At 48.5% G+C, this 27,953-nt stretch overlaps 1 protein-coding gene across 6 annotated transcripts in view; it reads right to left on the bottom strand.

Moving 5' to 3' along the window:
* Positions 1-4,276: 4,276 nt before the first annotated feature.
* The window catches only part of ARHGEF2 (Rho/Rac guanine nucleotide exchange factor 2), a 117,822-nt gene continuing 94,145 nt past the window's right edge, over positions 4,277-27,953 (bottom strand). For 3 of the 6 annotated variants that reach the window (XM_039358442.1, XM_039358446.1, XM_039358444.1), the window contains 16 exons: positions 27,148-27,294; positions 25,931-26,181; positions 24,694-24,819; positions 21,275-21,392; positions 19,180-19,431; positions 17,529-17,605; positions 16,030-16,199; positions 13,587-13,654; positions 13,312-13,506; positions 12,678-12,782; positions 10,875-10,942; positions 10,184-10,225; positions 10,007-10,057; positions 8,786-9,196; positions 7,068-7,263; positions 4,277-6,367 (listed from right to left, as the gene is read on the bottom strand). In XM_039358442.1, coding sequence (XP_039214376.1) covers positions 6,282-6,367; positions 7,068-7,263; positions 8,786-9,196; positions 10,007-10,057; positions 10,184-10,225; positions 10,875-10,942; positions 12,678-12,782; positions 13,312-13,506; positions 13,587-13,654; positions 16,030-16,199; positions 17,529-17,605; positions 19,180-19,431; positions 21,275-21,392; positions 24,694-24,819; positions 25,931-26,181; positions 27,148-27,294 — 2,363 coding nt within the window. In that variant the 3' untranslated portion in view covers positions 4,277-6,281. The remainder of the gene's footprint in view (positions 6,368-7,067; positions 7,264-8,785; positions 9,197-10,006; positions 10,058-10,183; positions 10,226-10,874; positions 10,943-12,677; positions 12,783-13,311; positions 13,507-13,586; positions 13,655-16,029; positions 16,200-17,528; positions 17,606-19,179; positions 19,432-21,274; positions 21,393-24,693; positions 24,820-25,930; positions 26,182-27,147; positions 27,295-27,953) is intronic. The other 3 variants (XM_039358443.1, XM_039358448.1, XM_039358445.1) reach the window with 2 other exon arrangements.

Here is a 27,953-nt window from a genome sequence, read left to right on the forward strand (position 1 = left end):
GCCATGAAAGCCCATTGGGTGACTCTGGGCTAATCCCCAGGAGGTTGTGAGTTCTAGTTCCGCCTCAGCCATGAAAGCCCATTGGCTGACTCTGGGCCAATCCCCAGGAGATTGTGAGTTCTAGTTCCGCCTCAGCCATGAAAGCCCATTGGCTGACTTTGGGCCAATCCCCAGGAGATTGTGAGTTCTAGTTCCGCCTCAGCCATGAAAGCCCATTGGGTGACTTTGGGCCAATCCCCAGGAGGTTGTGAGTTCTAGTTCCGCCTCAGCCATGAAAGCCCATTGGGTGACTTTGGGCCAATCCCCAGGAGATTGTGAGTTCTAGTTCCGCCTCAGCCATGAAAGCCCATTGGGTGACTTTGGGCCAATCCCCAGGAGATTGTGAGTTCTAGTTCCGCCTCAGCCATGAAAGCCCATTGGGTGACTCTGGGCCAATCCCCAGGAGGTTGTGAGTTGTAGTTCTGCCTCAGCTATGAAAGCCCACTGGGTGACTTTGGGCCAATCCCCAGGAGATTGTGAGTTCTAGTTCCGCCTCAGCCATGAAAGCCCATTGGATGACTCTGGGCCAATCCCCAGGAGGTTGTGAGTTCTAGTTCTGCCTCAGCCATGAAAGCCCATTGGCTGACTCTGGGCCAATCCCCAGGAAGTTGTTTTAGTTCTGCCTCAGCCATGAAAGCCCACTGGGTGACTTTGGGCCAATCCCCAGGAGATTGTGAGTTCTAGTTCCGCCTCAGCCATGAAAGCCCATTGGGTGACTCTGGGCCAATCCCCAGGAGGTTGTGAGTTTTAGTTCTGCCTCAGCCATAAAAGCCCATTGGGTGACTTTGGGCCAATCCCCAGGAGGTTGTGAGTTCTAGTTCCGCCTCAGCCATGAAAGCCCATTGGGTGACTCTGGGCCAATCCTCAGGAGATTGTGAGTTCTAGTTCTGCCTCAGCCATGAAAGCCCACTGAGTGACTCTGGGCCAATCCCCAGGAGATTGTGAGTTCTAGTCCTGCCTTAGGCATGTCCCTCTCTCTCAGCCCAACTCACCTCACAGGGTTATTGTGGGGCAAATAGGAAGAGGAGGAGGGGGGAGTATTTGGTGTGTTAGCTACCTTGAGTTATTTATAAAATAAAGGGTGGGATATAAGTCTGATAAGTAAGTTTCAGTGGAGGGTGACCTGTTCCTCACAGTGCAAAAAAAAATAAAAACTGTGGAACTCACTGCCACTGTGAAACAGCTCCCTACAGTGATGGAGAGAACCATACTCTTGCCGAAGTCTTGTTTTAGCTGGTGAATTTTTACGGCCAATTTGTATGTTGCAATGTGTTCCTTGCCCAATCCTGCTTCACTGGAGGAAAAATTCCACAATGCATTCCGGGTAAACAGGATTGTACGGGAGAAACACATTTGGAGAAGCAAAACAGTTTCAAAGTGTTTCCGCACACTGAAGACTTAAACCTAGTCTATGCTTCTTTAATTTATTCTGGTCAGAACAAATAATTCATTTAATTCATTCCTCACTTTGGTTATCAGCTTGGGAGACATTATTTGAACTCAGCTAGTGAATTAATCTAGTTCCGTGTTTGCACAACAGATTTCATTAAAGAACCAATGAGTTCAATTTGCACAACCCTCAAAGCACCGAGCAAACGAACCGAGTCTGAAGTTAATAAAATTTAGCAGGTTGCGCAAATACAGCCTTCGTACTAATAAAAATAAAGGACGAAGCACACGTCGCTAAGGAAGGCTGGGCTCCATAAACGAACAAGCAAATAAATCGAATGGCTCCCTTTGGATAGAAATTGGGATTGAAACAAGCAGAGACGTTTTGGAGCAAGGAAATGCTCCAGCTATAGCTTAAGCGCTTTGGATTTGCTCAGGATAAACTGCAGGCTTTACCCAAGGAACATTCGTGGGAAACGTTTTATTAGTGTGTTTGGCAAACTAAGCTGAACTCGGTGTACTCAGTCCCTGTCAGTGCTGTAGGATTCCAGTGTTCGATACGAAAGACCAAAGTCCATCAGGCTGACAGGTTCCTTCTCGGCTTCCTGAACTTTTATAGTTCATAAAGGTGAGAAAAAGCGGAACTGGACAACACCTTGTTTTTTCCCAGCTTACTTTGATGCTTCAAGAAGAAAGAGGTGTCTCTTGCTATCCCCTCCCAACGCTTGTTGTTAGTTGCGAAGTCGTGTCCGACCCATCGTGACCCCATGGACAACGTTCCTCCTGTTCTCTGCCATCTTCTGGAGTCCATTGAAGCTCACGCCTGCTGCTTCAGGGACTCCATCCAGCCACCTCCTTCTCTGTCGTCCCCTTCTTCTCTTGCCCTCCATCTTTCCCAGCATTAGGTTCTTCTCCAGGGAGTCCTTCCTTCTCATTAGGTGGCCAAAACATTTGAGTTTCAACTTCAGGATCTGGCCTTCTCAAGAGCAGTCGGGGTTGATCTCCTCTAGGACTGACCGGTTGGATCGCCTTGCAGTCCGCACAACGGCAAAATGACGAACGAGGGTGGCTTGCAATCCCCACACTTCTAAAGGCAATCTGGCCCTCCAGCTGTGTCTCCACACTCCAGGAGGGGCCTGGCTCCTTTCCACCATGCCGGTTGCTTTCTGCAAACGTTTTGCAACTCTTCAGAAGTTGCTTTCCCCTGAAGAAAGATCTCGGGTCTCTGCCTCACTCTTAGGCAGGCTGAGAATTTCTTCCACGTTGCTCTAAGTGGCGACTTTAAACTGACCTGATGGTTGCTGTGTAGAAAGGTGGGCGTTTTGTCATACATATGTACATTAGAGTATAGAATAGAATATAGAATAGAGCTGGAAGGGACCTTGGAGGTCTTCTAGTCCAGCCCCCTGCTCAAGCAGAAGACCCTTTATCATCTCAGACAAATGAAGGTCCGATCTCTTCTTAAAAACCTCTAGGGATGGAGTATCCGCCACTTCTGGGGGCAAGCAGTTCCACTGGTTAATTGTCCTCACTGTTAGGAAGTTTCTCCTTAATTCCAGGTTGCTTCTCTCCTTGGTTGAGTTGGAAGGGACCTTGAAGGCTATTAGTCCAACCCCCTGCTCAGGCAGGAAACCCTATACCGTTTTGGACAAATGGCTGTCCAGTCTCTTCTTAAAAACTTCCAGTGTTGGAGCATTCACCGCTTCTGGAGGCAAGTGGTTCCACTGGTTAATTGTTCTCACTGTCAGGAAGTTTCTCCTTAATTCCAGGTTGCTTCTCTCCTTGATTAGTTTCCACCCGTTGTTTCTTGTTCTGCCTTCAGGCGCTTTGGAGAATAGCTTGACTCCCTCTTCTTTGGGGCAGCCCCTGAGATACTGGAATGCTGCTATAATGTCCCCCCTAGTCGGGCCTCACAGCCGCCCCTCTGTGCACCACCACGAAGGACGTTCCCCGCTTGACTGATCCATTTGGAGAAGACAGTCCATCGTTTCAATTAACGAAATATTTTTCAAAGAAGCAAAGCATTTGGGGGAAATATTCACAGGGAGAGTGTGGTGTCTTTGAGACAGAATTGTAGAGCCAGAACTGTGGAGCTGGTTACCTTGAGGATCATCTAGTCCAATGATGGTGAACTTTTTAGAGACCGAGTGCCCAAACTGCAAACCCAAAACCCACTTATGCATCGTGGGGTGCCGGGTGGGTGTGGCCCATTGGCTGGGTGTGGCCCATTGAGTGGGCGTGGCTGGGGTGGTAACGGCAGAGTGGGTGGGACTAAAAAGTTCAATCAATCAATCCCAACTTTGCCAGATCTTTTTTTCCCGCGAGAAGTTGAAATTGACTGATTGATTGAACCTTTTTTTTTTTTTTGTACATGGCGGCGAAGGCCTAAAGCAAAAAGGCTTTATAAAACCCAGCTGAAGGCCTAGGACTGGGGCGACGGCGCACGTGCCCACAGAGAGGGCTCTGAGTGCCGCCTTTGGCACCCGTGCCATGGGTTGGCCACCACTGCTCTAGGCCAGTGATGGCGAACCTTTTAGAGACCGAGTGCCCAAACTGCAACCCAAAACCCACTTATGCATCGTTGGGTGCCGGATGGGTGAGGCCCATTGGCTGGGTGTGGCCCATTGGGTGGGCGTGGCCCATTAAGTGGGTGTGGCTGCAGTGGTAACGGCAGGCTGGGTGGGACTAAAAAGTTCAATCAATCAATTCCAACTTTGCAAGATCTTTTTTTTTTCCCGCGAGAAGTTGAAATTGACTGATTGATTGAAGCTCTACCTCATCCTTTGGGGGGGAGGGGTCAACCCAACGCTCCGCACCTCCCCTCCCCCAGCAAAGTGGACACACATTCTTGCTTTTCATATCTTTAATTAAACTTTTCTGGTCCATTTTTTTTCTTTTACAAGTTAAATCAACAGGAAAACAATAAACCATTTTTTTTTGATCTTCATATACATTTATTTAAAAAAAATCACTCTCCTGTGTTGTTTTTCTTTTTTTTAAAAAAAAAGTCCTTCGTGGCACATTCTTTCTTTTTTAACCTTTTCTGTTAAGCGGTGTTACTGGTCAGAATAGCAGGAGGTTGGGTTTGTTTTTTTTTTAAATCGGTAAAAGAAAAATCTCCTTTTAAGGGCTGAAAAGGAATTTTAAAAACGGCTGAAGCGAGAGAAAATATAGATCGGAGGGCGGTTCCGTAGAGAAAGGTGGAGGATGTTGGGGGCTCTTCCTTTTCACACATTTATTCTTCGTAGAAATTGGGATGGAATCGACCAGAATAGCAGCTTAAAGAGAAGTGGCGATTTTGTTTTTTTAATTGCACAAGGAGGAGAGAGACCCCATTTGCAATTTGCACAATTGCTTCTTGTGCTTTTTTTTTTTTCATTTCTTCCGATGGGGGAACTTGTTCTCGGGATGAGTGTCTCAAGGAGTGATCAAAACCAACGTTTTGAGAAAATGGCCTCCCTTTTCCTCCATTTGTTTCGGGCCATAAGCTCAGCGGGTGTGCAAGTTGTGTCAATGGCAATGTGTAAAAAAAAAAAAAATCACATCTAATTTTATTTCCAATCAAGCTAGAATTCCGGCCAATTTCAAACTCAAATTTCTAATCCCTGATGTTTTCCCTGATATGTATTTTTAATGAAAAAAAAAAAACCCACTGAGCTTTGGTTAAAAAACGTGGTTAAAAAATCCCCAAAATTGTGCCTTTCCTCCTAATCCCCCCCCACCCCAAATAATAAAAAAAAACTCTGAATTTTCATAGCACAATCTAAATTGTGGAAGGAAGGAACGGCTTCACTGCAATTTAGGTTGCAAAAAAATATCCCGTTTTTTTATTTTTAACCGGTCATATTTATGACATCCTTTCCACACAGGCATTAAGTACTCATTTGTGGAACATCTGCATTTCTATAGACCCCAAATCTCTCTGGGATCTATTTTCCCCAAACCGATATAGTAAGTTTAGAGATTCAAAATGCAGGCCGTTCCCTTAAAGCCGAACGAGTTAGATGTCCTTTAAGCCGTGGGCAACAAGTCAAGAGTTTGATGTTTGGTAACAAATTTCTCTCTTGGGGGAGAGCAAGAAGTCAGTCAAAACTCCTCTTTTCAAGGGAAATGCTGGATTTCAAAAAGGAAAAGCTCCCTCAACTAAACAAACCTGATTAGCAGGAGAGCAGCTTGTGAAGCTGAAAAACGAGTCCGGAGCACCAAATTGACCGAGTTGCACCTAATGTAAGAATCCCCTTGGTTGACTTTCTCTTTGCTCTTTTAAGGTAGAGGGGCTGACCAGAAATCTCACTACTTTTCTGCCCTGAATGTTCATAGAGACCCCTGAAAAATTTTAAACAAAAGCAGAAACAACTTAAAAAGAACAACAATAATTTAAAACTCATCTTCCATCGGGATGGGCCAGCTTCCACCCGTTTCCAAAATAAATAAAAAAAAAATAAACTTCAGGAAGTACAGTAGGAGTGGTGAGGGTCCGAATCAGCCGAGCGCGCCAGGTCCGGCGGCCTTTGTGGTCCCCAGAGACCCCCGCCTGAACCCATCAACAGGAGTGAGAGAAAGGAAGGTTCCTACTACCCCTTTGTGCATCCGTGACCGTTTGTCAACAGCCATCCATAGCGAGGGTCCCTGGGGATGGGCAACGCAACGGACTGCCCTTCACCCACTCTTGGGGCCTGCTTTTCCTCTACCGTCCCCCTCCCCAAAGTTCACATGGGGCGGTCTTTCAAGTCCCTGAAACACCCTGGTGTGACTTTGATGGAAAAAAAGGGGCAAGGGGAGGGGGGGGGAACCGGCAGGGGAGCCCGTGGTCCTCAGTGGCTCTGGGAGGCAGCTCCCCCCCTTGGCACCATCTAACTGCCCAGGAGGTCTCCGTCACCAGCGTTGGATTCCTGGATGCTCTCCACCTCTTCCGGAATGTCCTGCATCCTTTGGAAATCTGAAAATCAGCGAGAGGCATTCCTGGATGGGGGACGCGCCGCCTTCACGGAGCCGCGTGCAGAAGGTGGAACATCCCTTTATGCATTCATGAAATGTATAAACCACCCCTCTCACCACCCAAAGCCCCTCTCCTCCCCTTGCTGTAGCACAGCTGGACTCACCTGGGTGGTGGGGAGGGGCGGGAGGGCAAGGCTCCAAGGGCCTGGCTAAGGGGGCTAAGGGGCACCTGGCTGCCCCCCTGGCACTTCTCTGCTTGTGCCAGCAGCAGAGCCTATTGATACGGGGAAGTCCTCCAGCTGCAGCCACAACTGAGCCCCAAATGTAGGTTGCTAAGTGAAACGTTTGTTAAGTGAGTTTGCCCCACTTTACGATCTCTCTTGCCGCAGTTCTTAAGGGAATCATTGCATTTGGGAACGGCTGATCACTGAATCTGCCTTCCCCATTGACCCTCAGAAGGCCGCCAAAGGGGATCCCATGGACACTGCGACCGTCGTTAAGTACAAACCGGTTGCCAAGCATCCGAATTTTGATCACAGGACCATAAAGGGATGCTCGCAACGGTCTCAAGGGACTTCTTTTGCGGTACCGTTGTCACTGAATGAGCCGTTGTAAGTCGAGGGCCACCTGCAGCTGGCTGCGCCTGGCCGGGAAAGAGGGCGGCTGGCCTGGCTCTCCTCATGGTGGGAGCTCCAACTCACCTCTGGGGCTGGATGGGGGAGAGCGGGAGTTGCCCAGGCCCTCCTCCTCCATCAGCACCTGCAGATGCTCCTCTGCCTCCTCCTGCAGTCGAGCAGGGACGCCCGGGAAGGACGCTTCCTCCCGCTGGCCACTGGAGAAGGTCCGGTGCAGGGAATGGCAGCCGGGCGAGAGGGGCTCCCCCCCTCGGTTCTGCTGCTGAGAAGAAAAGTAGCAAGAAGAGCCGGAGTTAAGCCCCTCCCCAAGGAAGAGGTTCAGTTGCTAAAATGCTAAAACTGCATCAGAGAAGGAGCATCTGGCTGAAGGGCCTTCAAAAGCTTCCCTCAATCAGAACAGAGCCGGCAGGGACCTTGGAGGTCTTCTAGCCCAACCCCCAACTCAAGCAAGAGACCCTAGGCCAGGGCTAGGCCACCTTGGCTCTTTTATGACTCGTGGACTTCAACTCCCAGAATTCCTGAGCCAGCCACGCTGAGGGGAAAGGGAGAGGTTTCCAAGCTGAGCCAGGCTGGCTCAGGAATTCTGGGAGTTGAAGTCCACGAATCATGAAGGGGCCAAAGTTTCCCTCATGCTGGCTCAGGAATTCTGGGAGTTTAAGTCCACGAGTCATAAAAGAACCAAGGTTGCCTACCCCTGCCCTATACAATTTCTGACAAGTGGCTGTCCAGTCTCTTCTTCAAAACCTCCAGTGATGGGGCACCCACAACTTCTGGAGGCAGGTAGTTCCACTGGCTAATTGTCCTCATTGTTTAAGGAAATGTCTCCTTCATTCCAGGTTGCTTCTCTCCTTGAATAGTTTCCATATATTGCTTCTTGTCCTGCCTTCTGGTGCTTTGGAGAATAGGTTGACCCCCCCCCCTTTTTTTGTGGCAGCCCCTCAAATACTGGAATACTGTGATCATGTCACTCTTAGCCCTTCTTTTCTCTTAACCAGACTCTTCCCTTGCATGGACTGAAGCTCCAGGGTGTCAACTATTGAGCGAATGCTTCCCCCAAAGCCCCACACGCAGGAGTAGACAACCTTGGCTCTTTTATGACTTGTGGACTTCAACTCCCAGAATTCCTGAGCCAGCATGCGGGAACTATGGCTCCTTCATGACTTATGGACTTCAACTCCCAGAATTCCTGAGCCAGCATGGCTCAGCTTGGAAACCTCTCCATTTCTCCTCAGCGTGGCTGGCTCAGGAATTCTGGGAGTTGAAGTCTGCAATTCATAAAAGAGCCATGGTTGCCTACCCCTGTTCCTTGGCCTGGGAGGCTGCAAGGTGACGGCACGGGCCTCTCCTGCCCGCAGGCAATGCTGCCCTTCGGCCCCAGGGGGATCCTGCAGCTCTTGACCGCTCGGCCCAGAGTTTGCTGCGAGCCAGGTTGACTTGTGGCCCGCAGAGCTGCAGAGCTGAGCAGCCTTCTTCCCCCTCCCACCTTTCACACTTCTAGCTGCCTTGACATTTCAAGTGAGGTCTCTTTTTTGCAGCCAGATCTAAGAAGAATCTGGGAAAAAGAATGGAGACGCGATAAATTAATGAGCACCACCATCACAGGGCAGAGCCCGCATTGGGGGGATCCGGCTAAAGTGCAGTTCGTAGCAGATCACAGTTCCCTGGCTAGCCCTTGGAAACCCCTGGGAGAGCTGAAAAAGACCAGATACCGCCAGGAGCCCCCCCCACACCCACCAGTCCCTTGGACGGGAGGAAGCCCTTGGCGCCCATGTGGAGGCACTCACTGGAGGAGGGTTGAAGCTTTGGTACAAAGCATCTCCGGCAGGCAAACTGCGCCTCCGGGGCTCAGCCGCCTTCCGGACCCAGACGGCTTCCAGGGGCACCCGGGGCGCGGCCAGCTGCCTCCGGGCCTCGTCCGCCTCTCGCTCCAGCCGCTGCCTCTCGCCCTCGCTCTCCCGCAGCCGGGCCTCCAGACTAGCCACCTCCTGGGCCTTCTCCTGGCCCAGCTGCCGGCAGCGGTTCAGCTCCTGCTGCAAGAGAGCGTGCTGCTTCTGCAAGAGGGCGAGCTCCGTGCTGTGCTGGTCGGCCGGGGGGGCCTCCTTGCAGGAGTTGCTGCGGCTCAGCCGTTCGCGCTGGCGTTCCACGGCCTCGGGCGCCTGGAAGGCCAGGAGGGAGTCCTGATGCGCCACGATGCCCTGAGGGAGAAAGAGGCAGAGGGCAGCAGGCAGGCAATCTGGTTTATCTGCCAAGGTCCAATCGGCTGCTTTAGGTGCCCAGCTCTGCCTATGGATGGCTGACCTTGGCTCAGCTGGGCTTCCATCCTCCCCTTGCGGTCCAACCTCCCCCCACTCACCCCCGTTACTAATGTCAGGCTGTCAGCTCATGAAGCTTGGGTAGAGAGAGGCAGCCACGACATGCCGCTCCATTTGGCATGAACACCAGGGCAGAGCCGTGGGCCCCGGGTCAGCCCAGGGGGCGGCTTTTGATAGGGTTATCATCTTAACTCGGCTCATCTCATGAGCCGAGGTGGCGCAGCAGTTAGGGTGCAGTACTGCAGGCCACTTTAGCTGACCGTGTTCAGCAAGTCAGCAGTTCAAATCTCACCGGCTCAAGGTTGACTCAGCCTTCCATCCTTCCGGGGTAGGTCAAATGAGGACCCAGATGGTTGGGGGCAATGTAATATATATATATATATATATATATATATATATATATATATATATATATATATATATATATATATATATACATACATATATATATATACATACATACACATATACATATACATATACATACACACACACATTGCTTACTGGTGTGCACCACATATACATATACATATACATACACACACACATTGCTTACTGGTGTGCACCACTTAGAGAGTGCTTGCACTTAAAGCGGTATATACAAGTCTCATAAATAAATAAATAAATAAATTAACGGCGTCCCATTAATTACTAACGTTAAGTTTAATAAAACCCTGTCCTGGAGGGTCTCACCTGCAGTCCATGGAGTAGAGAATACAGACTCTTGAGGCGCTGGAGCATCTCCTGGAGATTGGGGAGAGGAGGCTGCGTTCAGCCTGGCCAGGCCAAGCTCCGTCCTGCACCCACCCCAGCCAGAGCAAGCGCACCACACACCATCCCTGCTTCTCTCTCGGCACGCTTCCGACTCACCTCCTGCACTCCTTTGGGCTGCAACTGGTTGCCATTTCCATCCTAAGGGAGGAAGGCATCACCCACATCAGGGGCCGCAATGCCAAAACCGGCCGAAAGCTCAGCACGGGGATCTGAATCTGGGCCAGCTCAAAGCAGAAGGGCGGCCAAGATCCCTTCTCCCCCCCTCCCCCCGGAAGAGTGTGGATCTCCAGTTCCCGATGGGCCCAAGGACCAGTCCTCCCTCCTGCAGGACCCCCGCCCCCTCCCCCAATTTCCCAGTCATCCCAGTCAGGCCAAAGCTTGCCTGGAAGCTCAGGACCGGCTGCAGCTTGAACGTCTCAGTTTTGCACGAGAACCGTGGTCTTTAGCAGAAGCCCCCAATTTTCCTAGCAATAAGCCTTTTTTCCCCCAACTACCCTGGACCCAAACTGAATTTCAAGAGGTGGAGATTTCCATCAGCCTCCTTGGGCAAAAAAAAACAATTAATTTAAAAAAAATCAGTTTCCCTGTGATTTTTTTAAAAAAATTATCCTTCTTGCAGAAAGCTTGAAAAGCCCAGGCACCGTGGCTGATAAAGCGTGGCCAGTGGGAGGTTCCGTCCCTCCGCAAAGTGGCTCTGGGCAGCAGACCCAGCAGCCCCCCCCAGAGAAGGCAGTTGCCAAGCCGGGCTGCGGCACCGAAACAGGGGAAGCTGCTCCCCAAAGCTCACCCGATGGTTTGAATCCGCCTCAACCCGGGCAAACTCGAGAGCGTCGTTCGTACTTCCAGTCTCCCCGTCTGTAGGAAGAGAGCGGGAGAGGTTTTTAGCTCCAGAAAGTGAATGCAAAATATCTCAAACCGTGATCTGAGCACTAAAATGAAGAGCGACAAAGAGAGAAATCTTCCCCAGAATGTTCCGTTTCATTTCAATGTTGTCCTCTCCTGCCATCCACCATCACACCCGTCCTCAGAAAGGAAAATAAATCAGGAAAGTCATTTGCCCAAGACTTCTAGCAACACGGTTATCTGAGCCACAGTTCAGAGAACTAACCCAAGTGTCTGAGTTGCCGCCTAGCACAGGGGTAGGCCACCTTGGCTCTTTTATGACTCGTGGACTTCAACTCCCAAAATTCCTGAGCCAGCATGAGGGAAACTTTGGCCCCTTCATGACTCGTGGACTTCAACTCCCAGAATTCCTGAGCCAGCATGAGGGAAACATTAGCCCCTTCATGACTCGTGGACTTCAACTCCCAGAATTCCTGAGTCAGCATGAGGGAAACTTTGGCCCCTTCATGACTCGTGGACTTCAACTCCCAGAATTCCTGAGCCAGCATGAGGGAAACACTGGCCCCTTCATGACTCGTGGACTTCAACTCCCAGAATTCCTGAGCCAGCATGAGGGAAACTTTGGCCCCTTAATGACTCGTGGACTTCAACTCCCAGAATTCCTGAGCCAGCATGAGGGAAACACTGGCCCTTTCATGACTCGTGGACTTCAACTCCCAGAATTCCTGAGCCAGCATGAGGGAAACTTTGGCCCCTTCATGACTCATGGACTTCAACTCCCAGAATTCCTGAGCCAGCATGAGGGAAACACTGGCCCCTTCATGACTCGTGGACTTCAACTCCCAGAATTCCTGAGCCAGCATGAGGGAAACTTTGGCCCCTTAATGACTCGTGGACTTCAACTCCCAGAATTCCTGAGCCAGCATGAGGGAAACTTTGGCCCCTTCATGACTCATGGACTTCAACTCCCAGAATTCCTGAGCCAGCATGAGGGAAACTTTGGCCCCCTCATGACTCGTGGACTTCAACTCCCAGAATTCCTGAGCCAGCATGAGGGAAACTTTGGCCCCTTCATGACTCGTGGACTTCAACTCCCAGAATTCCTGAGCCAGCATGAGGGAAACTTTGGCCCCTTCATGACTCGTGGACTTCAACTCCCAGAATTCCTGAGCCAGCATGAGGGAAACTTTGACCCCTTCATGACTTGTGGACTTCAACTCCCAGAATTTTGGAAGTTGAAGTCCACAAATGATAAAAGAGCCAAGGTTGCCTGCCCCTGGCCTAGCACAAAGCCTCTGACCACAGTATTACCGGTGTGTACCAGTAGCCTACAGTGAACTTTGAGGGACCTTCATTCTGTTGGGGAGTCTCGGGGTGAGGAGACCAAAGGGGAACGGAATGAGACCACTCGCCACGGCCAACTCACTGCTGCCCATTTGCCACGGGGCAATTCGCTGCAGGAGAAACTTGCCGTGGAGAAATTCAACAATTTCATTTAATTATTTAAAAATAATTTTTAAAAAATATTGTAATTTTTATCACTCACATTTCATTTCGCCCCCCCCCTTTTTTGGAGATCCTTTCTTTAATGAATCTTCCCCCCCCCCCCCGGTAAATTTTGTCCCGCGGCAAGTTGGCTGGGGTGAATTGTCCTGGGCCGAGTTGGTTGTGGCGCTCTGGCCCCGTAAGCTGGCCTAGGAGGAAGCTGTAAGCTGAGGAAATTGTAGGAGAAAAGGGGGCTTCTTACTGGTGGCGTTACTGGGGTTTGGGCTGGAGCAGCTGCTGGGCATCTGTGTGTGGTTCTGCTCTAGGTCCCAGCTGGATCCCACGACGAGATCTTTCAAGACTTCCACTGCGGATGTATGTGTTGGTGAAGAGAGACAGAAAAGACACACACAAATACACAAACATGTGTTTAACAAACAGATATTCTTGCTCTGTGATAATACATGGTTATCGACAACATTCCCAACGGGAATATCAATTGAAAGGATCAGTAAGTCTCTGTAGCCCTCCTGATCTAGACCCCCTTAGTTTCTTCAAGAATTAATTTCATTTTGATGTATGCCGATTGGTGTACTTTGAAAGTGACAATAAGGTTGTTATTATTATTATTATTATTATTACTAGCTGTACTCGGCCACGTGTTGCTGTGGCTCTGTCTAGTTAAATGGAAAAGAAAAAAAAGAGAAAGCGCACATTTGTAAGATTGTGTTTAATTTCACAATGCAGCGTGTGTTGCTTTTACATCCAACAGATGGCGCTCTTTGCAGAACTTTCAGAGATTTAAGATTTTGAACAAACGAGCATTTACATTTTTATTTATATAAGATTAACTAAGGCCTCCTCCTTGCAGTGGTGTGCCGTGGGGAGAACGATACCTTCTCTGATGGCCTCCTGGACCAGCTTCTCTCCATGCGGGGGGTCCGATGACTCGGTGCGGAAGAGAGTGCGGGGGTTCCCCCAGGGCAGGGGGCCATCTTCCCTGCCGCTCTGGAGAGCCACAAGGTCTGCAAAGAGTTCTGCTTTCTCCTTGAGAAGCACCCCAATCTCCTGGTCACACTGCTGAATCTTGTCTACGGGAAGGAAGGAAGGAAGTGATGTTGGGTGCCAGGGGAAGGCGCAGGAGGGAAGCTGGGAATGAGGTGGACCTTACCCTTCAGCTTCCTGAGAGAGGCTTCACTCTCGGTCTCAATGAGAGGGAATTCAGCCCGGTGAGGGCAGCTGCAGTGGAGAAGCAAACAGAAAGGTCAGGTTAACCCTTTGGGCCAAGAATTCTTGGGCAGCCTGTGATTCTGGCAGTTTGGGGCGAGGGGGTGCTGTGTAGAAGCACCTTTGCCATAAATTAATTCCCATGTCAACGCTGCAAATACTGTATATTCTTGCTTTGACAATATGCAGAACTGTCTGGTATTTTGGGGGTTAATACAGAGCAGAAGGGGGGATGGGGGTAAAACCCGGGAGAGAAAGAGGAAGGAAACCTTTGACCTTCACACTAATTGGATAATGTGATATATGACAGCTAATTTAGGAAGGGAACATACTAATAAATTAACTGCTCAGAGGAAGAGAACTTAGATCTTAGCATAAAAAGCCTCCGTTATGCCTGCGCCGACATTTTGTAACAATAAATGACTTTTAGGAAAATAAATGCCTGGAAGTTCTTTGAAGTGTTTCATTAGCCGGAACCATAACATCCCATTTAGAGTTCTTTCCACCAACTTCTGGGGCAACTGGTTATGCCTGCGCCGACATTTTGTAACAATAAATGACTTTTAGGAAAATAAATGCCTGGAAGTTCTTTGAAGTGTTTCATTAACCGGAACCATAACATCCCATTTAGAGTTCTTTCCACCAACTTCTGGGGCAACTGAATCAGCCATCTGGCCATTTCAGCCAAGCTCTGCCTTCTCTGGACGTTAAAGGAGAAGGTAATCCTGTGGCCCTTTTACTACTAACTCCAGCTCATTCCTTATTTTTGGGAAAGTCCTGTTTTAGTCTCCCTCCACTCTTGCTGTCTTTAAATAAATAAATGAAAAAACGGCCCCAAAGGCTGTGATGATTTAAAGTCATGATCACTGAAAAGGACTACAAATCTTAAGAGGACTTGGGATTCCCCATCTGGGGCCATTCCAATCAAATAAGTGGATTCCACCTATTTGTATAAATGCGCACAGAAGTAAAGACAAGGATAGAGAAAGCTCGAACAGCATTCTTCAAAATGAAAAAGGTCTTCTGCAGTCACGACATAAGCCTAAGACTGAAAATCAGGCTTCTCAGATGCTATATTTTTTTCTATCCTGCTCTATGGAGTAGAGAATTGGTCTTTGACAGAAGGCCACTGAAGAGACTAGAAGCATTTGAAATGTGGATTTACAAGCGGCTGTTACGTAGAAGCTGGGTTGACAAGATCAGAAATAAGGAGGGGATCAGCTGCCTGGGAAAGCCAAGGGAAATCATCAAAACAATTAAAAAACAAAAATTAGAATATTTCGGACATGCGATGCGACACCCAGAAAAATACAGCATGCTCCATTTCATCCTCCAGGGAAAGATGGAAGGCAAACAAGGTCCAGGCAGAAGAAGAACATCATGGCTTCAAAATCTAAGGGACTGGTTTGGACAAAACTCAGCAGCACTTTTTCATGCGGCTGCTGATAAAAACAGGATCGACAACATGATCGCCAACGTCCGATAATGGATATGGCACAAGAAATATAAATGGGCTGACTTAATGATTTTGAAAAATTATATGCTGCTCCTTACAGCCAAGTTATGGCAGTTATAGTATGGTAAAAATACAAGCTAAAGTAAAACAAAAAAAGGAAAGGAAAGGGAGGAATAAAAGAAAAAGTGCAAAATGAAAAAAAGTAGAGGAAAACTAGGAAAACAAGATATAACGATATTAAGAAATGACTTCTGGTCTTCTTCAGGAGTTATAAGTACAATTATATTTTAACCTCTATTTCTAAAGCTGCATCACAACTCTCTTCTTTTTATAAGCTCTCCGGTCTAATCATCCAACCCATAAACCAGGGGTAGGCAACCTTGGCTCTTTTATGACGCGTGGACTTCAACTCCCAGAATTCCTGAGCCAGCCATGCTGAGGGGAAAGGGAAATGTTTCCAAGCTGAGCCATGCTGGCTGAGGAATTCTGGGAGTTGAAGTCCACGAGCCATAAAAGAGCCAAGGTTGCCTACCCCTGCCATAAACCATGTTCCTTTTTCTTTTTTTATGCAAAGAGTCCACCAGGGATGTCCAATAAATGTAGATATTGTCTTTTCTCTAATCAAACAAGTCAATTTAGCCATTTCAGCTAGTGCAGTCTCATCGTAGACTGGACATCACCGTGACCAAATTCGCAGAGTGATATGCTGTACACCATGCTTTGTAAGCCACAACTGGCTTGGTTCACATCATATCGCAAGCCAACATCGACTAGAGCATGTTATGGCTCACACTAGTTCTTTAGCAAACCCCCATCAGGCATTGGAGGTGGCCTCAGCTCCTTGCCTTGCAAGAGGGGAAGATCTGGATGCCTGTCCCATTGCCAGACCTATGGAAGGATGGGAGGGAAGCTGGCCCCCCACCCCACTCACAGCTTGACACTCTGCTGGATGACCTTCATCCAGGTGTTGCGGTCATCACGCGATGCAGCGTGAACCTCATACATCTCAGGCGGGGTGCTGCTGATCAGGAACATGCCCTTCTCCTGATTCGCAATGTCACGGACAATCAGGTTCTGGATGGAAATGACTGTTGGCTTGTCCTGAAAGGAAAGAAGCATGTTCAGACTTTCCCCTCATACGTAGGAAGGGACCTTGGAGGTCTTCTATTCCAACCCTCCGCCCTGGGGTACGTAGGAAGGGACCTTGGAGGTCTTCTATTCCAACCCTCCGCCCTGGGGCAGGAGACCTTATACCATCCTGGACTAAGCAAGGAGAGAAGCAACCTAGAACTAAGGAGAAGATTTAATAGAGCCTTGTTGAAGCAAAGCTTTATCACAAGCCTGCAAAATAGCAATAGCAACAGCACATATATACATACATATATACATACATACATATGTATACACACACACACACACACACCCTGCTTCATAGCGCTTTACAGCCCTTTCTAAACGGTTTACAGAGTCAGCCTCTTGCCCCCAACTATCCAGGTCCCCATTTTACCGACCTCAGAAGGACGGAAGGCTGAGTCAACCTGGAGCCAGCCAGGATCAAACTGCTGGCAGTGGGCAGAGTCAGCCTGCAATGCTGCATTCTAACCACTGCGCCATCAAGGCTCTTCCAGTCTTGTAACTATGATTGATATATCAGAGTCAAGCTATTCTCCAAGGCGCCTGAAGGCAGGACGAGAAGCAACGGATGGAAACTGATCAAGGAGAGAAGCAAGCTAGAACTAAGGAGAAACTTCCTGACAGTGAGAACAATTAATCAGTGGAACAACCTGCCTCCAGAAGCAGTAAATGCTCCAACACTGGAAGTTTTTAAGAAGAGACTGGACAGCCATTTGTCTGAAATGGTATAGGGTTTCCTGCCTGAGCAGGGGGTTGGACTAGATGACCTGCAAGGTCCCTTCCAACTTTATTATTATTATTATTATTATTATTATTATTATTATTATTATTATTATTATTATTATTAAATAGTTGTCCAATCTTTTCTTCAAAATCTCCAGCGTTGGAGTCCCCACAACTCCGGGAGGCATCCATTCATCACCCTTTTTCCAAAGTAGCATTTATCGTGGATCAGGGAGCCTTGAAATGCAACATCCCCAAACCATTGTTTAATTTGCAACCGTATGAAGGTCCTTCTTTTCCAGGGTTGTCTATAGCCCTGTGATTTCCTGGTGGTTTCCCACCCAAAACTCACTGAATCTGATCAGCATCTTCCCATCAGGCAAGATGAGACTAAGGATGTTTGAAACCCTTGGCAGCCAAGACAATCCCAGTTCCGACAAGATCTATTCCTGGGCCCATCTGCCTGTAAGGGGTCCAAAATGGCCCTGGGCGTTCTGTGCCAACAGGCGCTCTGTTTGAGACTTGGGTATCTCGTCACGGGAAAAGGTGACAGAAAAATAAAAGGGCACTTACCAGGGTGGGAAAAATGTACTTTTGGTCCTTCTCCTGTAGGAAGATGAGAACGTCTGTCATCAGAACCACCAAGACATCTGAAAGAGAGAGAGGGACAAGGGACTATGGGGAGCGAAAGAATTTACGGCAGGGGTCCCCAATCCCTGGGCTACAGCCCACTACAGAACCTTGAGCGGTTGGGAACTGGGCTGCGGAAGTGGCAGGAGAATGTGCATGCTCATTCCCAGGTTGTGCGAGCAGCGGACAAGTGCGTGCATGTGCACTCCATTTGTATGAGCGGCGGGCGCACGTGCCCGCTGCTTGAGCACATGGAGCTGCGCGCGCTTGCCTGCCACTCAAACAGAAACATCCCCTCTCTGGACAGTGATTAATATTTATATGCTACTTATATGTAAGGGTGTAGGTCTATACCAGTGGTTCTCCACCTGTGGGTCGGGACCCCATTTGGGGTCGAACGACCATTTCACGGGGGTCGCCAAACAACGCAGTCCGCCATTTTCCCCCCCCCTTTTCCTTAGCTGTGCTCCTCCCTTTTATTTTATTGGCTTTTGAAAGCCAATAGAATAGACTCTCTTGAATAGAGTCTAATTCTATTGGCTTTCCAAAGCCAATAGGAATTGTCCAGGCTGTCTCTGCCCTGCTGAGCCCGCCAAAAGTCCCATTCTGCAAACGGTGCTGCACCAGTTGAGTAGTCCTCGACTTACGACCGGTTGAGTAGTCCCCGACTTACGACCGGTTGGGGGGGTCGCGGCATTAAAAAGGTTGAGAACCACTGGTCTATACGTATGTTGTATATAGTATGTTTAAATGTGTTCTATGTATGTGTACACGTTGAGAGCAAGCAGCTCAATTTCATTTTTAATGTGTACCATTGTACCCACAGTAAAAAAAAAATGACAATAAAGGTTATCTATCTATTTCTCTCTCTTCCCCCCGCTGGTCTGCAAAGCCAGAAAAGTTGGGGAATTCTGTTTTACTGTGTATTCTACACATCACCTTGAGTTGTATAAATAAAAGATAGAGTAGAAATATAACGACACACAAAGAACTAAATAACAGTGGCAATGATTATTCCAGGTTTCACCCTAAGTACGGGGGGGAAAAAGTCTTGCAGCATGCGACAGTACTACAGACTCCAATCCAAAATATTGTCTGGTCCGGAAAGAAGGCCTTAGACTTGCAAGAATGACCACAGGTTGTCCTCAACTTACAACAGTTTGCTTAGTGACCCTTCAGAGTTAACAACGGCACTGAAAAATGTGACTTAGGGCTGTTTTTCAGAGTTATGACCTTTGCACCACCCCCATGGTCATGTGATCAAAATTCAGATGCTTGCCAACTGACTTATATGTATGACGGTTGCAGTGTCCTGGGGTCATGTGGTCCTCGTCCACAGGGAAGTCAGATTCACTTAACAACCGGATTATTAACTTATCAACTGCTGTGATTCGCTTAACAACCGTGGAAAGAAGGACCATAAAATAGGGCAAAACTCACTTAACAAATGTCTCACTGAACCACAGAAATTTTGGGCTCAGTTGTGGCCGTAAGTTGAGGACTATCTATATGGATCATTTTGCAGAACCCGGCTCCCCTTCGTTCGGAAGCTAAACCACGGCAGGGATGGGGCCTTTTCTGCCAATGGTCCCACCTTTGAAGCGCCCTGCGGGGGTTTTCCAGAGCATGCAGCCGTCGTGGACCAGCTTGCGCCGCAGCATCTCCTCCTTGCTGAAGGGCCCCCGCTCCCAGGGCAGGTGGGCCTTGGTCCGCCCATCCACCCGGCCGTAGATTTCCTGCAGCCGCGCGTTCTTCTCCTGATTGTGCACTTCCTGGTCAATGGTCGAGAGCAGTTCTTTGACCAGAGTCAAGGCTGTTTTCAGATCTTTCTGATCCACTTCATTCCCTGGGGGGGGGGAGTGTGGGGGGAAAATAAAACATTAGCAGATTCACTGAGAGTTTGGGAAAGGAACGGAAGGGAGAGGAAAGAAAACCACCCAGAAAGAAAGGGCAAATGCTCAGCCCAGGAGGGCAGAAACACGGGTTTCAAAGCACTCCGAGAGGATCCCCTTTAGTGAACTCGCTAGAAATAAGACTGGAAAATTCCTAAACTCCAGGTTCATTTTATCATGTGTGGTGGTCTTGCAAATATGTGAAAACATACTGGACAAACATAACAACAGCAAGGCAGAACATATTTAAGATACAAATATTAAGGAAACCTGAAGCTTTTTTTTTTTTCTGCCGTCACGACATAAGCTTAAGACTGAAAATCAAGCTTGTCAGATGCTGTATTTTTTTCTACCCTGCTCTATGGAGTAGAGAGTTGGTCTCTTGACAGAAGGCTAGCTGAAGAGACTGGAAGCATTTGAAATGTGGATTTACAAGTGGCTGTTACGTAGAAGCTGGGTTGACAAGATCAGAAATGAGGTGGTGATAAGCCGCCTGGGAAAGCCCAGGGAAATCATCAAAACAATTAAAAAACAAAAATTAGAATATTTCGGACACGTGATGCAACACCCAGAAAAATACGGCATACTCCCTGTAATCCTCCAGGGAAAGATGGAAGGCAAACGAGGTCCAGGCAGAAGAAGAACATTGTGGCTTCAAAATCTAAGGGACTGGTTTGGACAAAATTTAGCAGCACTTTTTCGCGCGGCTGCTGATAAAAACAGGATCGCCAACATGGTTGCCAACGTCCGATAACGGATATGGCACAAGAAGAAGCTTTTCTTTTAGGTATGATGGACAAGCCAACTGAAAAACAACATGGGGTGCTATTCCTTCACATGGTGACGGGTGCAAGGATTGTACTTGCCAAGCACTAGAAAGAGAAAGGGATGCCAAATGTGGAAGAATAGATTTTGAAATTGGCTGAATTAGCCGAGATGGCAAAATTAACTGCTTTGATCAGTTTTTCGGCAACCAGCCGGGGTGGATTCTATATCAATCAGAATAGAGCTGGAAGGGACCTTATTAAATGTTAAAATTTATTTGGTAATTGGATCACCTTTTTCTCTTTTTTAGACACATTTTTCTTTTTTGTTGTTAGTGCTGGACGTATGTTTTTGTTTTGTTCTGTTCTGGGATTTAAAGTTTTGGTCTTCACCCTTGGCTCTTTTATGACTCGTGGACTCGTGGACTTCAACTCCCAGAATTCCTGAGCCAGCTGTGCTGTGTTTTACTATTTATATTTTTCTGAGCACGGGGCACTGTGTTTATATTTTTCTGAGCGTCCACAGAACGGGTATTTTCAATTTAGAAATAATTCATAAGCCATGGTTAAAAAAAGCAAAACTGATAACTGTCTCCAGAGACAAAGCTTCACATTCGCCTTCTTAATCAAGGCAAAAACCATTGGTGTTGCTGGTTTAGAAAGACAGATCTGGTTATAAAAACAGGTCAAAGCTTTCAGATATTTTGCTAAGCAATCAGCATGGGACTCTGCATCCAGAGCATTAACTGAGACACAATCACAGCTAAGAAAATTCAGTGAAGCAGGAGCAAAAGATCTAGCTGTTTTCAGTTAGACTTCCATTTTACACATGGACATAAATTGAGCGCCACTTAAAATATTTTCAAATAAACGACATGCTCCATACTGGAAGTACTAGGAATACATTTCTTAGGCGATAGAAACAGCCCATAGTACAAATTTGAAAAATTGGCTGTCATAACTATTAACTGTTGATGGAAGTATTTTTTTTTTTAAAAAAGTAACAACACGTTAAAAGGCCTCTCTTTGGTACCTTTGGAGTTTTGCAGGATTCGATCAATGAGCCCAGGATATTTGGTGATGCGCTGCGTGACGAGCAGGATGCATTCTTGCACCCCGTGCCGCCGAAGCACCGATGAGCGTGACAATCTCTGGAAACGTTGAGGAAATGGGCGGAAGGGTTATTACTCAGAATACATCCACAAGATATGCAGCACACATCTGTACACACCTCACCCACACACCTCATGCCAAATCTAAACCCCAAAGCTTCGGTCATAGCTACAAAACGAGGAAATGCACAAACCCTGAAAAGGTTGTGGGTATGACTACAGGTAGTCCTCGAGTGGGACTGGAATTTCGGCCACTAAGTGATGCTGTCGCGGCTGCATCTCTCCTAGCCAAGCTTCAATGAGCTGATAATGTAATGACCCACCCCACTTTGCATCTTAAGAAGACAGAACTCTTGGAATAATTCTTCCAACAGGCATCCTTTATTAAGAGAAAATGGTTGCAGGCGTTCTAGACAGGACTTGGGGTCCAAGCTCTCCCATTCGAGGTTTTAAGGGGTTTCCCAGTAGCCCCACCCAATCCCCCCTACTTCCAGCGACAGTCTCAGGCATTACATTCCCACCCCCTTTTTCCTTACTGCCGGCTGGATGGAGACTTCAGAGAAAACTACATGAAAGGTAATAGCCCCCTTTGTTATGATTAGGCCTTTTTGGTGCTATCCACATTCAATCCCTTTGAAGTTGTACCGAAGGAAGTGAGGGCCACAAAACCCCTTTGTTCACCCCCTTCCCTTCCTTGTATGACAGAATCCAGAGAAGGCAGAAATGGGGTTTTCTATAATTGGATTCTGACAGCCTGACATTAGCAACGGGGTTGGGGGGGGGGATTGGCTTGTAAAGAGGAAGAAGGAGGGGATGGAAGCCCAAGCTGAGCCTTGAGAAAAGCTTCAGCCAACCAAGGTCAGCTATGGGTATACACAGCTGGGAAAGAGAGCCAGTTTCCTAAATAATGTACAAGCACCTGATTGGACGGCTGGCAGGGGAGGGGGTGGGAGAAGTAAATTTACGTTGTATTATTTGCGCGGGAAAACCTCAGATTCAGCTTTCCCTACTTCTGTAACCATTTAAGCTTCCGTAAACAAGAACAAACGGCCAGCGGTCTTTCTTTGCTAGATGACTGAGTGGGATGGTTCCACTTAGTAATCTCTGCAGTCCCAAGTGCTGTCATTAACTGAATGCCAGGGTTATAGGCAAGGCAAACTTCTTGCTGGTTCCCACAACCAAATCACTGGGAAGTCCCAAATGATTTGCTAGCAGGCCAGCAGGCAGGTAAATAGCTACTGCAGGGTAGGAGAGAGCAGGAGGGGATGCCCAAGTGTGTGAAGGAGGCTCAGCAGGAGTCAGGGAGGTGCAGAGAGGGTGGGGAGGGTGTCCAGAGGAGTGATAGGGGAGGTGTGGCAAAGCCCAGGCAGGGTGCATGGTGTGCAAGTGGCTGGTGTGAGCACAGAAGAGATGGGGAAGGATGCACATTGGAAGGACCCAATGTTTTATGACTGACTCTGCTGGCTTCCCCACTGACTCCTTGGGGAAGCCAGCAGGAAAAGTCATGAATGGCAATCACAAAAGCATGGAGGGTGTAACCAATTGTAAAGACTACAATCACATGACTGCGGGAACGCTAGGATGGGGAAGCTCCGAGGGCCAGTCGTAACCACTATTCTTTCAGCACTGCTATAACTTCAAACATTTGCTCAGTGAATGGTCATAAGCCGCGAACCACCTGTATATTCCATAAGCCTGGCTGGGTTTGGACAAAATGCAGGCTAAATCTAACACAGGACTTTCCATCCTCTGCTGGGAGGGTAGGGGTGTCACACAGCGAGCGAGAGGCAAAGAATGGACTGCAGAACAGTAGCAAATTCCAGTGGAAGAATTGGGCTGATTGGCCACTCAAAACGACCAAGATTATTTTGCGGTGGGAACAAAAAAAAATGAGCGTTCGTTGGAAATACTATTCTCTAAAAACACAAATTTTATTTCCCACTTGAAAGATTCGAAATGTTTTGTGCGCCCTCGTTTGTCATAATGTCTGAAATTGTACATGTGCACAGGTGTGTGTGTGGGCAAACATCAGCTGGTAAGGTCTTTCGTTTTTTTGAGGGCCTCTCAAAATTTTCTCTCCAAAGAAAATTTGAGGGCCTCTCAAAAGAACGTCAAGATCTTCTTTCTGTAGGGACAATGCTCCACTAGGAGGGAGCAGCCCTGGAGAAGGCCTTCTTCTTGATCCCACTTAGAAGTGGGTCATGTAAATGAAGATTCAGTCATCCAGGCCAAAAGTATCTCAGAAGATGAAATCATGGCAACTGGACTAAAGTTTATTAAAGTTTATTAGAAGTGGGTCCTAGGGCAGTGGTGCCAAACCTATGGCACGGGTGCCAGAGGCGGCACTCAGAGCCCTCTCTGTGGGCATGCGCGCCGTCGCCCCAGTCCTAGGCCTTCAGCTGGGTTTTTATAAAACCTTTTCGCTTTAGGCCAGTGGTTCTCAACCTGTGGGTCGGGACCCCATTTGGGGTCGAACGACCATTTCACGGGGGTCGCCAAACAAGGCTGTCCACCATTTTTCCCCCCTTTTCTTTGACCACGCCCCTGGCACCCAGTGATGTATAAGTGGTTGGGGGTCACCACAACATGGGGAACTGTATTATGGGGTCGTGGCATTAGAAAGGTTGAGAACCACTGCTTTAGGCCTCCACCGCCGTGTGCAAAAAAAAAAAAAGGTTCAATCAATCAATTTCAACTTCTCGTGGGAAAAAAAAAGATCTTGCAAAGAGTTGGAATTGATTGATTGAACTTTTTAGTCCCACCCAGTCTGCCATTACCACTGCAGCCACGCCCACCCAATGGGCCACACCCACCCGGCACCCGACGATGCATAAGTGGGTTTTGGGTTGCAGTTTGAGCACTCGGTCTCTAAAAGGTTCGCCATCACTGGCCTAGGGCTTTCCTTCGGAGAGCGCTCTAGGTCTTTCCACACTTGTAGGGAGCCACGCACACACTGCTTGCTGATGGATTCAAGACAGGGCTGGCCACTCTGCTTTGGCACTTCCTCTCCTTTGTGGTCCTTGAAGGGTTATCTTTCGGTTTGCTGGGGTGTTTCACGTGAAACCTTTTGATCAATCGGTCAGCTTTCACTTCACTAGATTTCACCCAGGCGGCTTCAGACAACGGGGATCCCTTCCATTGCACTAAGTACTGTAATTTCCCGCTAAAGATTCTGGAGTCAAGAATACGTTTCACTTCATAGTGGGTCTGCCCTGCCACTACGAGGGGCCCAGGTGCCTTCTTGGGAGGAGGTCTTAAAGTGGAGCCCCGATAAGGCTTCGACAAACTACAATGGAAAAGGAGAAGGAAAGGACCCGGGAGAAGCAGGAAAAGATCTTACCCGGATGAACTGCTGAAACCGCTTGTCCCGAGTGAAGAGCTCTTTGTACAGCTTGACAGCTTTGGTGTGATGGCTGCAGAACTCTGAGTAGGCCTTCTTCATTTGCTCGGCAGTAGGGCCTGAAAACTGGAAGGCAGGATGGCTTGGACTAGCAATAAAGGCACTAAACTAGAAAGCAGGAGACGGTGAGTTCTAGTTCTGCCTGAGGCATGAAACCCAGCTGGGTGATTTTGGCCAATTACCAGGTGGTGAGTTCTAGTTCTGCCTGAGGCATGAAACCTGGCTGGGTGGTTTTAGGCCAATTACCAGGTGGTGAGTTCTAGTTCTGCCTGAGACATGAAATCCGGCCGGGTGATTTTGGGCCAATTACCAGGAGACGGTGAGTTCTAGTTCTGCCTGAGGCATGAAATCCGGCTGGGTGGTTTTGGGCCAATTACCAAGTGGTGAGTTCTAGTTCTGCCTGAAGCATGAAACCCGGCTGGGTGATTTTGGCCAATTACCAGGAGACGGTGAGTTCTAGTTCTGCCTGAGGCATGAAACCCGGCTGGGTGGTTTGGGGCCAATTACCAGGTGGTGAGTTCTAGTTCTGCCTGAGGCATGAAATCCGGCTGGGTGATTTTGGGCCAATTACCAGGAGACGGTGAGTTCTAGTTCTGCCCTGAGGCATGAAACCTGGCTGGGTGACCTGGGGCCAGTCACCATCTCTCTGCCCAACTCACCCTCACAGGGTTGTTGTTGTGATGAAAACAAAAGGAGGAAGGAGTACAGGTAGTCCTCGACTTACCGCCACAATTGAGTCCAAACGTTCTGTGGCTAAATGAAACATGTATTGAGTTTTGCCCCATTTTACGACCTTTCTTGCCAATAGTGGTTAAGTTAACGACCAGCTTCCCTGTTGACTTTGCTGGTCAAAAGGTCGCAAAAGGGGGATCACGTGACCCCCCCCAGGACGCTGCGACAGTCGTAAATACAAACCAGTTGCAAGGCGCCTGAATTTTTAATCCTGTGACCACGGGGGATGCTGCAGGGTTTGTAAGTGTGAAAAACGGTCGTAGGTCACTTTTTGGGGGTACCGTCGTAACTTCAGATGAACTGTTATAAGTCGAGGACGACCTGTATTAGATACGTCTGCCGCCTTGTTTATAAAATAACAACACAGGCAGGATATAAATAAATAGGGAGGGGGGGGAAGGAGGCAAGAGCGGAGCCGTTGGGGAGAAGGAGGTGCCTTCCGTACCTGCTGGATCAGAATGTCTCCCAGGCGGTTGATTACGAAATTCTTGGGGCTGCCGTCGGCCAGAGATTCCTTCCGGCGTTCCAAAAGTCGGGCCAGGAAGCTGCCATGGATCTCACTGAGCTCGTCCACGCAGGGGAACATGCTCTGCACCACCGAGGCGTCCATCTGCAGGTCTTCCAGCATCCCCTTGCGAAAGAGGTTGGTCATGATCTTCAGGGTCTGGACGTGATGCAGCTCTGTCTGGATCAGCTCTGCAGGGACAAGATAGGAGAAAGAAACTTAGGCTGGGGGACAAACGGCTGGGCTGGGCTGGAGGTCCTAGGGAAGGATAGAATCTCACAACTGAGGAACAACAGTGTGGCCTGAAAACAGAGCAGCAGCATTGAAAAGGATCCTTGGAGGTCTTCTATTCCAACCCCCTGCTCAGGCAGCCTGCTTGCACCAGGGGGCAGGACGAGGAACAACGGTTGGAAACTGACCAAAGAGAGAAACAACCTGGAATTAAGGAGAAACTTCCTGACAGTGAGGACAATTAATCCTGGCCCTTCCGCTGAGCCCAGAAGAAGCACCAATCGGCTGGAGCTCAGCACTGATCCTGGTGCTTCTGCCGAGCCCGGAAGAAGCGCCAATCAGCGGGAATGTTGCAGCCTCTCCAGGGTCTTGTGATTTACATTCAGAGGCTTGGCAACCGATTCATATTTATGACGGTCACAGTGTCCCAGGGTCATGTGAAGTGACCAAAACCTGCTGCAACCACCCAGCAGACGGGGGCGGGGGGGGGGGAATAAAAACCAAACACCCCCTCACCCCACCCCTGCTGCCAATCCTCAACAGAAATGCTCACAACAATGAAAACCTCGGACAGGAGGAAGAGCACTGCCGGGCAGGCAGGCAGGTGTCCTGCTCGGCTGTGGCTTGGGGGGCGCTTTTTTCAGTGCCATTGTAACTTCGAACAGTCACTAAGCGAACTGTTGTAAGTCGAGGACTACCGTACTTTATCACTTTTTTCCTTTTTTTTTTTAATCATCAAGTTTTTGACCCCTTGCTAGGCGACAGGTGGTACTCAGATACTGCCATATCCTAAAAATGGTACAATGGGTGGAAAGGTTGAAAAGCCCTGCTTTAGGGCTTCCTCTTGGACTTTCCCAGGAAAGGGGGGGGGTTGGCCTCCATCGCTGGGGAGGGGGGGGGTTGAGGGGGGAGGACCTCAGGCTCACCATAGATGACGTCTTGGCGCTTCATGACTTCCTTCTTGTGCTGCTGCAGGAAGCTGTTGTCCACGGCTAGACTCCAGGAATCCGCGTCGAAATCCTTCTCGTCCATCTCAAAGTCACTCATCAACTGGCTATAAAGGACCTCAGCTCCTGGGGGAAGAAAGGGCAAGGTTGTGTGTGTGTGTGTGTGTGTGTGCACGGGTGCACTGGAGGGAGAATGAGGCTGATTTAGGCAAGGGGGAGGCATCGGAGATACAGGAGCGCCCTCAGAAGAGAATCTTGCCCGATAAGGAGGGAGACCCAGGCGATACAGTATTGAATAACTGGAGGCTGTATAAATATTTATAGAAGTATATACCGAGAAGGTTAGATAAATAGAAGTATTAATGTAAGAGAAAATTAATCTTATTGTATATAATACAGATAGGGAAATTTGGAGTTGCTCGGACGTTACCCCTGAGTTGTATCTGAGGACGGATGAGAGGGAGGAAAGGAGAGGAGAGAGAAAAGAGTAAAGGAGGAGAGAAGGAAGTAGCAAGGTTGGAGGAGAAGAGAAGTGGGGAGAAGTAATAGTAATAGTAGTAAAGTTGGAAGGGACCTTGGAGGTCATCTAGTCCAACCCCCTGCTCGGGCAGGAAACCCTACACCATTTCCGACAAATGGCTGTCCAGTCTCTTCTTAAAAACTTCCAGTGTTGGAGCATTTACTGCTTCTGGAGGCAAGCTGGTCCACTGATTAATTGTTCTCACTGTCAGGAAGTTTCTCCTTAGTTCTAGGGTGCTTCTCTCCTTGATGAGTTTCCACCCGTT

The sequence above is a fragment of the Crotalus tigris genome, unplaced genomic scaffold (genome assembly GCF_016545835.1).
Source record: "Crotalus tigris isolate CLP2741 ecotype Arizona unplaced genomic scaffold, ASM1654583v1 scf7180000019021.11574027:1482141, whole genome shotgun sequence".
In the NCBI taxonomy this organism is placed as follows: domain Eukaryota; kingdom Metazoa; phylum Chordata; class Lepidosauria; order Squamata; family Viperidae; genus Crotalus; species Crotalus tigris.